This window comes from Oncorhynchus kisutch, linkage group LG15, assembly GCF_002021735.2.
Source record: "Oncorhynchus kisutch isolate 150728-3 linkage group LG15, Okis_V2, whole genome shotgun sequence".
NCBI lineage: Eukaryota > Metazoa > Chordata > Actinopteri > Salmoniformes > Salmonidae > Oncorhynchus > Oncorhynchus kisutch.
The window spans coordinates 78,107,845-78,118,408 of NC_034188.2; the positions used below are offsets into that span (position 1 = coordinate 78,107,845).

The following is a 10,564-nucleotide window of genomic DNA, read 5'->3' on the forward strand; positions in this document are numbered from 1 at the left end:
TGGTAGTGTACCCCCTACATGTTGATATATATGGTAGTGTACCCCCCACATATTGATATATATGGTAGTGTACCCCCTACATGTTGATATATACTGTAGTGTACCCCCTACATGTTGATATATACTATAGTGTACCCCCTACATGTTGATATATACTATAGTGTACCCCCCACATGTTGATATATACTGTAGTGTACCCCCTACTTGTTGATATATACTATAGTGTACCCCCCACATGTTGATATATATGGTAGTGTACCCCCCACATGTTGATATATATGGTAGTGTACCCCCTACATGTTGATATATACTATAGTGTACCCCCTACATGTTGATATATATGGTAGTGTCCCCCCTACATGTTGATATATATGGTAGTGTACCCCCCACATGTTGATATATATGGTAGTGTACCCCCTACATGTTGATATATACTGTAGTGTACCCCCTACATATTGATATATATGGTAGTGTACCCCCTACATATTGATATATATGGTAGTGTACCCCCTACATGTTGATATATATGGTAGTGTACCCCCCACATATTGATATATATGGTAGTGTACCCCCTACATGTTGATATATACTGTAGTGTACCCCCTACATATTGATATATATGGTAGTGTACCCCCTACATGTTGATATATATGGTAGTGTACCCCCCACATGTTGATATATATGGTAGTGTACCCCCTACATGTTGATATATATGGTAGTGTACCCCCTACATGTTGATATATATGGTAGTGTACCCCCTACATGTTGATATATACTATAGTGTACCCCCTACATGTTGATATATATGGTAGTGTACCCCCCACATGTTGATATATATGGTAGTGTACCCCCCACATGTTGATATATATGGTAGTGTACCCCCTACATGTTGATATATATGGTATATATATATCCCTATCACATTATTACAAATATCAGAATTCCACTTAACAACCTTTATACTGCATGATTCATTGCATTATCCCTATCACATTATTACAAATATCAGAATTCCACTTAACAACCTTTATACTGCATGATTCATTGCATTATCCCTATCACATTATTACAAATATCAGAAATGGTTAAAAAGAAAGAAAAGGTTACGCATGCAAACATATTAATCAAGAATTAGGCAGAGTGATCATGTCAGGCGAAAATGATATCAAACGTTTTACCATGGCAACATTTGATGTACAGTCACATTCACTGTGTTTGTCTCACACGTGTTATAGAGTTCACAGCGTGATTGGTTATTCCCAATAATTTACGAGTTGGTCAATGACTATCTGTCATTGGGGCGGCAGGGTAGCCTAGTGGTTAGAGCATTGGACTAGTAACCAAAAGGTTGCAAGTTCAAATCCCCGAGCTGACAAGGTACAAAATCTGTCGTTCTGCCCCTGAACAGGCAGTTAACCCACTGTTCCTAGGCCGTCATTGAAAATAAGAATTTGTTCTTAACTGACTTACCTAGTAAAATAAATTAATAAAAATCACTATCCTTCCTTTGCGTTACCTCAATCTGTGGTGAATAGCTGAGAAACGTTTCTGATTTGATTTTACTCCTGGCTCAGGATTTGTCTGAGCGCTGTCTTAACATCCTCCTAAAACCCACTCTGAGCTGGGAGTTTCTGAAGTCTTATAACAGGTTTTAACAGAATTCCTAGGACCTTTTCGGAGATGCTTTGTGGATACGGGCCCTGCCATTGAAACCTGGCCTCTTTCCTCACCTCCATGTGTCCATAAATCTGCCTGGCTGTCCTCTCCTCTCCTCCTCCTCCTGTAGTGGGCTATATCTCACAGACAGTGGCATTGATCAGATCCTGACGGAGGTAGCAGGCAGGGGAGAAATGAAAGAAGCTTTTCCACCCTATGATATTGACTGACCCACTGTGTATTCAGGAGGTGTGTGTGTGTTGTGTGTATGTGTAGGGGAGGGGGGATATTCAGGAAAGTGTATTAGACCTTCCAGATTTGGTCAAAGCGACACAGACAAAACACACCGCCAACCCCTTTAGCCCCCGAGTGTGTAAAAAGTTCCTACAGTGTGTGATTCAGGGATGCTGGGTGTGAGCGGTGTTGGGATGCTGGGTGTGAGCGGTGTTGGGATGCTGGGTGTGAGCGGTGTTGGGATGCTGGGTGTGAGCGGTGTTGGGATGCTGGGTGTGAGCGGTGTTGGGATGCTGGGTGTGAGGGGCGTTGGGATGCTGGGTGTGAGCGGCGTTGGGATGCTGGGTGTGAGGGGCGTTGGGATGATGGGTGTGAGCGGGGTTTGGATGCAGGGTGTGAGCGGTGTTGGGTGTGAGCGGTGTTGGGATGCTGGATGTGAGCGGTGTTGGGATGCTGGGTGTGAGCGGTGGCAATGGCTGGTTGCTATGTTTATTAACTTTGTAATCCTGTGTGGATTATGGACCGTGCCGGCCCACAGAGCTGAGCCATCCCTCAAATGGGCCTCTGATTAAAAGATGAAAAGATATCGATCGCAAGCGGAGCAGACAAGGCTTTTCTCAGGCAGCGTGTTTTGTTTGTGTGTGTGTGTGTCTGTAGAGGTGTGAGCGCTTAGGCAGCCCACCAGTCAGGCTCATATGAATAATGACTCAAGGACAGACAGCATTGATTCATCGACAGGGGAAATGGAGCGGGACAGAGAGCCAGCTGCTGACCGTCACGCTCGCCTCTGCTAACCCTCTCCTCCATCTCTCTCCATCTCTCTCTTCTCCATCACTCTCTCTCCTTCATCACTCTCTCTCCTCCATGTCTCTCTCCATGTCTCTCTCCTCCATCTCTCTCTCCTCCATCTCTCTTTCTCCTCTATCTCTCTCCTCTCCCTCTTCCATCTCTCTCTCTCTACTCCATCTCTCTCCTCCATCTCTCTTTCTCCTCCATCTCTCTCCTCTATCTCTCTCCCTTTCCTCCATCTCTCTCTTTCTTCCATCTCTTTCTCCTCCATCTCTCTCTCTCTCTCTCTCTCTCCATCTCTCTCTCCTTGTTTCCCTTTTTTCTTATCTCTTTCCCGTCTCCCCTCTCTCACTTATTCCCCTCTCTCACTTTGTCCCCTCTCTCACTTATTCCCCTCTCTCACTTTGTCCCCTCTCTCACTTTGTCCCCTCTCTCACCTTGTCCCCTCTCTCACCTCGTCCCCTCTCTTACCTCTTCCCCTCTCTCACTTCCCCCCCTCTCTCACTTTGTCACTTCTCTCACCTCGTCCCCTCTCTCACCTTGTCCCCTCTCTCACTTCCTCCCCTCTAACACATCTTTCCCTTCACTCCTCCCTCCCCTCCATGTTCCATGTCTCCCTCTCTGCCTGCCATTACCCCTTATCTCCCCACTGTCTCCCATCTGTCATCCCAGGCTGTGTGTACACAGTACAGTCCAGAGTGCTTCTGCTTGGTCAGTATGTGTATACACAGTAGGCTCTAATGGCTGGGCTCTAATGTCTAGGCTCTAATGGCTAGGCTCTAATGTCTAGGCTCTAATGTCTAGGCTCTAATGGGTAGGCTCTAATGGCTAGGCTCTAATGGCTAGGCTCTAATGGGTAGGCTCTAATTTCTAGGCTCTAATGGGTAGGCTCTAATGGCTAGGCTCTAATGGCTAGGCTCAAATGGCTAGGCTCTAATGGCTAGGCTCTAATGTCTAGGCTCTAATGGGTAGGCTCTAATGGCTAGGCTCTAATGGCTAGGCTCTAATGGGTAGGCTCTAATGTCTAGGCTCTAATGGCTAGGCTCTAATGGCTAGTCTCTAATGGCTAGTCTCTAATGGCTAGTCTCTAATGGCTAGGCTCTAATGTCTAGGCTCTAATGGCTAGGCTCTAATGGCTAGGCTCTAATGGCTAGGCTCTAATGGATAGGCTCTAGTGGGTAGGCTCTAATGGGTAGGCTCTAATGGCTAGGCTCTGGCTCTAATCCAGAGCACATAGACTCATTATCTTCCATCTCACACCCTAACACAAGTTTTCAACTGAGTAACTAATGTCCTCCTCTTCCTTTGTTTATCTTCCAGATCTGCCTCCTCCTCCCATCCCCCCTCCAGCAGGGCTCAAGTCCCCCACACATCCCTTCAAGACAGCCCTGGAGGCCCGGGGGATGATGTCTCCCAAGGCAGGCGAGGGCAGGGACAGGAGAGGGGACTCAGGAGGAGGGTACCGGCCACGGGAGGGATCGGACCCCCGTACCAGCTCCTCAGAGCGCCGGGAGACCCAGGACAGACAGAAGATCCCCCGTGCAGGGAAAGGGAACAAACAGGAGGGGGGCAGCACCAAGGCACGCCAACACCCAGGTACAGAGAACACCTAGTGACATGGAACTAGTGGCATTTAATCTAGCAGTATATTGTTCTTTCTGCTCTGTAGACATGCCGCTCTGACAGTGCAACTTTAGATTGGGAATAGCTGTATGTATTGTGTTGAAGGACATAAGTTCTCAGTGTGTCCTCTCTCCTCTTTTGTCCCAGGACCAGAGGACATCCTGCCCTACAGCCGCCCCTCCTTCCCCACGGTCCACAGTCCCAGAGACAGGGACCCCAGCTCCTCCAGCTCTATGTCCTCCCGGGGCTCAGGGGGGCGACGGAGAGGAGAGGGGGGGCCGGGGGCCCGCAGGAACCCCAACGACATTGGGGCCTTCCAACCAGGAGACGATGACTTAGAGGTACAGTGCTTGCCGACTGGCCAACTCATGGTGTTACTGCAGATTCAATATTGGCCGATTAGATTAAATGCTGTGTATATATTTTGATGCTTGTTGAAATGCTGTGTATATATTTTGATGCTTGTTGAAATGCTGTGTATATATTTTGATGCTTGTTGAAATGCTGTGTATATATTTTGATGCTTGTTGAAATGCTGTGTATATATTTTGATGCTTGTTGAAATGCTGTGTATATATTTTGATGCTTGTTGAAATGCTGTGTATATATTTTGATGCTTGTTGAAATGCTGTGTATATATTTTGATGCTTGTTGAAATGCTGTGTATATATTTTGATGCTCGTTGAAATGCTGTGTATATATTTTGATGCTCGTTGAAATGCTGTGTATATATTTTGATGCTCGTTGAAATGCTGTGTATATATTTTGATGCTTGTTGAAATGCTGTGTATATATTTTGATGCTTGTTGAAATGTCTGTTGTGTTGTCCTTCTCCTTAGATGGTGGAGACCTGAACTACTAGAAGGGATGAACAGGAAGTTGTGTCCAGAATGAAGTTTCCGAGAAGAGGAAGGCTGTGATCGTTCCTCTGTCAATTTTAAATATCTCAGTATCTCACCATCATGTTTGCTGACAAATACTGTACATCAATTGTGTTTCTAAACACCTGGAAAACAGACCAATTGTTTTTCTAATTGATCATTTTCTATGTCCATTTTACAGAAGAAAAATGCCAGAGGATAAAAGAATGGTACTTGAATCCAAAGCAAAATACTCATTAGCAGATACACTATATACTCTACCAGTCAAAAGTTTGGACACACCTTCTCATTTCAGAGTTTTTCTTTATTTTGACTATTTTCTGCATTGTAGAATAATAGTGAACACATTAAAACTATGAAATAACACGGGAATCATGTAGTAACCACAAAAGTGTTCTATTTTAGATTCTTCAAAGTAGCCACCCTTTGCCTTGATGACAGCTTTGCACACTCTTCGCATTCTCTCAACCAGCTATCATGACCTGTAATGCATTTCAATTAACAGCTGTGTCTTGTTAAAAGTCCATTTGTGGAATTTCTTTCCTTCTTAATGCATTTGAGCCAATCAGTTGTGTTGTAACAAGGTAGGGTTGGTATATAGAAGATAGCCCTATTTGGTAAAATACCAAGTTCATATTATGGCAAGAACAAGTCAAATAAGCAAAGAGAAATGACAGTCCATCATTACCTTAAGACATGAAAGTCAGTCAATCCGGAAAATTGCAGTTGCAAAAACTATTATGCGGTATGATTAAACTGGCTCTCATGAGGACCGCCACATGAAAGGTAGACCCAGAGTTACCTCTGATGCAGAAGATAAGTTAATTAGAGTTAACTGCACCTCAGATTGCAGCTCAAATAAATGCTTAGGTGAGTTCAAGTAACAGACACATGTCAACATCAACGTTCAGAGGAGACTGTGTGAATCAGGCCTTCATGGTTGAATTACTACTAAAGGACTGCAATAAGAATAAGAGACATGCTTGAGCTAAGAAACACAAGCAATAGACATGAGTTCCTACCGCAGAGTCTTTGTGAGATGCAGAGTAGGTGAACGGATGATCTCTTCATGTGTGGTTCCCACCATGAAGCATGCAGGAGAAGATGTGATGGTGTAGGGGTGCTTGCTGGTGACACAGTCTGTGATATATTTAGAATTCAAGGCAGACTTAACCAGCATGGCTACCAAAGCATTCTGCAGTGATACACTGTCCCATCTGGTTTGCGGTTGGTGGGACTATCATTTGTTTTTCTACAGGCCAATTACCCAACACACGTCCAGGTTGTGGAAAGGGCTATTTGACTAAGAAGGAGAGCAATGGAGTGCTGCATCAGATGACCTGGCCTCCACAATCACCGACCTCAACACAATTAAGATGGTTTGGGAAGAGTTGGACCGCACAGTGTAGGAAAAGCAGCCAACAACTGCTCAGCATATGTTGGAACTCCTTCAAGACTGTTGGAAAAGCATTCCAGGTGAAGCTGGTTCAGAGAATGCCAAGAGTGTGCAAAGCTGTCATCGAGGCAAAGGTTGGTTACTACATGATTCCATATGTGTTATTTCATAGTTTTTATGTCCTCACTATTATTCTACAATGTAGAAAATAGTCAACAGAAAGAAAAAGCGTTGAATGAGTAGGTGTGTCCAAACGTTTGACTGGTACTGTAGATACAGCAGTATGTGGACACCCCTTCAACTTAGTGGTTTCTGCTATTTCAGCCACACCTGTTGCTGACAAGTGTATAAAATCAAGCACACAGCCATTCAATCTCACCAAAGAGCTCAGTGACTTTTAACGTGGCTCCGTCTTAGGATGCCACCTTTCCAACAAGTCAGTTTGTCAAATTTCTGCCCTGCTAGAGCTGCCCCGGTCAACTGTAAGTGCTGTTATGTTTAAGTGGAAACGTCTAGGGAGCAACAACGGCTCAGCCGTGAAGTGGTAGGCAACAAAAGCTCACAGAACCGCTGAAGCGTGTAGAGGGTAAAAATCATCTGTACTCGTTTGCAACATTCACTACCGAGTTCCAAACTGCCCCTGGAAGCAATGTCAGAACAAGAACTGTTCGTCGGGGGCTTCATGAAATGGGTTTCCATGGCCGAGCAGCCGCACACAAGCCTAAGATCACCATGCCCAATGCGAAGCATCGGATGGAGTGGTTTAAAGCTTGCCGCCATTGGACTCTGGAGCAGTGGAAACGCACTCTCTTGAGTGATGATTCACGCGTCACCATCTGGCATCGGATGCCAGGAGACCACTACCTGCCCTAATGCATTGTGCCAACTGTTAAATCTGGTAGAGGAGGAATAATAGTCTGGGGCTGTTTTTCATTGTTCAGGACCCTTAGTTCCAGTCAAGGGATACATTAACGCTACAGCATACAGTTACAATCTAGACGATTCTGTGCTTCCATCTTTGTGGCAACAGTTTAGGGAAGGCCCTTTACTGTTTCAGCATGACAATGCCCCCATGAACAAAACAAGGTACATACAGAAATGGTTTGACGAGATCGGTGTGGAAGAACTTGACAGGCCTGCACAGAGCCCTGACCTCAACCCCATCAAACACCTTTGGGATGAATTGGAATGCCAACTGCGAGCCAGGTCTAATTGCAGAACATCAGTGCCCGACCTCACTAATGCTCTTGTGGCTGAATGGAAGCAAGTCCCCGCAGCAATGTTCCATCATGTAGCAGAAAGCCTTCCCAGAATAGTGGAGGCTGTTATAGCATCAAACTCCATATTAATAACCATGATTTTGGAATTAGATGTTCAACAAACAGGTGTCCACGTACTTGTGATCATGTAGTGTATGTTTTATTCAAAGGCAATAGGGAGTAATAGTGGACTCTAGGTATTGACCCGATCGGCTTGCCTCTGTACGATCTGTGGGAAGCCTTGCCCATACAGCAAGGTGTTACTGTAATAAAATGAGTTACAAGCAGAGGGGTGGACTGTCTTGTAAATATACCTGTACACATAATGTCCTTTTGTATAGCATCCATTGTCGTACTTCAAATTTGTCTTCCTTGTTTTATTTTGCGAATTATAATTTCATTATGCCAGTAAATATAATTATTTTATCGTTTTCCATCCATGTTGTAAATCGCTATATTATTTAGCCGCCCCAAGAAAGTGCTACTTTGGGATCGTTCTTTTTCTAATGCACTGTTATATTTTTGGGTCATTGTCAATGTTTGTTATTTGTTTTACTTTGGTTTTAAAAGCACAATCACTAAACTTTATTTCAAACCATTTTATCTATGAACCTTTTTGTCTTACTGGAGGAAAACAGGTATGACTAAAGAGTTGTTAACCCTGATGATGATGTTGGTAAAGGTGATAAGCTGTTTACGATGGCTGTGGTTTGACAGACTCCCTGTGTCATGATTGGCTCATTTCAGATTCTGACGCTAGCTCATGTGATGACCCCCAACACAGACACAGTTATTGTGGGTCATAGCAGCAATGTAAATGTCTTTTTGAATTGACCGTAGTTCCAGTCATTGCACATTATTTCAAATGGTTACATTGTCTATTAATGCACTTAAAAGAATGTAACATACAGAAAATGGGCGACACCTTGTGAATCGGGAGAGGCCGCCATTGGACAAGAAGAATCTATTTTCCAGAGAAGGGATTGGTTGGTGGATCCCTTCTCTGAGGAGAGAGGGTTCTGTTGTTTATTCATAGGACATCTGCAAACATTTGTTTCGTAAAGCGAAAATGCAAAATAATATTTAAAAAAAATATGAATAAAAAATGTTCAAACTGCTAGTGCTCCCTCCTTTTTTTCTGATATCAGAAGGACATGGGGTGACTGGGATGTTCCCTAAGATGTCCTCTGGGGCCTCTCTCTCACTGAAGCTCTCCTCGCTACACTTGAAGATCAAATACAAACAGAAAGGCCTGAGCTCTGGAGTGGATGTGACGCCTGAGTCGGCCACTGCTACTGCTAACACAGGTTCTTAGCTGCACTACAGGCCAGACCACATTGAGTGGCATCATTTGAAGGCAACTTTTGTGCTGTTCATTCAGCTGTTTGGATGCAGTTTAGTTGAAGGGTAGTGAGCAGGCTGTGTTCTCTAAGGGACATGAGTGTTGTTGTTCTGCGTATTGGTTGTATCTCATTAAAAAGGCTATTACTCTATTGTTAGCCCTACATACCGAGGATTCACTAATCCCAAAATGTCATTTTTCCCCACATTATTTATCAAAAATATCCTTTAATAACAATAACAATGAGTCTCTTACTGTTGCTGTAAGTTGTTAATTCATTTGATTGTTATGTGTTTATCTTTCGGATGCAGCTGTTATAACTCAACAGGAGGCAGCAGACGCAAACATATTATTTTGATTCAAAATTGTAGGATTAATTCAGTTAATACCATGAAACCAATAGTTTAGCATATTGTCCAACCTACTGTATTACCAATGAATTCAGATTTCTGACTAAAACTAAAGACTAAAACACACTAAACAGAACATTCCATGTCTTTCCCAATATGGAATGTTCCAGTACACAGGAGTATTACTAAAGGTGTACAGTATAGACCAGGTAAAGCATCATAAACAAGAGACATACAATACTATTCATCAAAGTAATAGGAAAATAATATTCTGACAGATGACACTACTTTTATTGACATTTTTTCATAGGTATAATGAAAAAGCAATACCACTATAAAGCTCAATACCACTGTAAAGCTCAATACCACTGTAAAGCTCAATGCCACTATAAAAAATACATTGAAATCCATTAGAGTCATGCTTGTCTCAAAGGCTACAATATACTGAAGGATTAGAACTCGACCCAGACAATATGCTACAATATACTGTAGGGTCAGAACACCACCTAGACAATATGCTACAATATACTGTAGGGTCAGAACACCACCTAGACAATATGCTACAATATACTGTAGGGTCAGAACACCACCCAGACAATATGCTACAATATACTGTAGGGTCAGAACACCACCTAGACAATATGCTACAATATACTGTAGGGTCAGAACACCACCTAGACAATATGCTACAATATACTGTAGGGTCAGAACACCACCCAGACAATATGCTACAATATACTGTAGGGTCAGAACACCACCTAGACAATATGCTACAATATACTGTAGGGTCAGAACACCACCCAGACAATATGCTACAATATACTGAAGGATTAGAACTCGACCCAGACAATATGCTACAATATACTGTAGGGTCAGAACACCACCTAGGCAATATGCTACAATATACTGTAGGGTCAGAACACCACCTAGACAATATGCTACAATATACTGTAGGGTCAGAACACCACCTAGACAATATGCTACAATATACTGTAGGGTCAGAACACCACCTAGACAATATGCTACAATATACT

At 43.4% G+C, this 10,564-nt stretch overlaps 1 protein-coding gene across 3 annotated transcripts in view; it reads left to right on the forward strand.

Moving 5' to 3' along the window:
* robo1 (roundabout, axon guidance receptor, homolog 1 (Drosophila)) overlaps positions 1–8,956 on the forward strand; it is a 384,177-nt gene extending 375,221 nt beyond the window's left edge. For all 3 annotated transcript variants that reach the window (XM_031791145.1, XM_031791146.1, XM_031791147.1), the window contains 3 exons: positions 4,000–4,275; positions 4,450–4,643; positions 5,142–8,956. In XM_031791145.1, the coding sequence (XP_031647005.1) occupies positions 4,000–4,275; positions 4,450–4,643; positions 5,142–5,156 (485 nt within the window). In that variant the 3' untranslated portion in view covers positions 5,157–8,956. The remainder of the gene's footprint in view (positions 1–3,999; positions 4,276–4,449; positions 4,644–5,141) is intronic.
* The last annotated feature ends 1,608 nt before the right edge of the window (positions 8,957–10,564 follow it).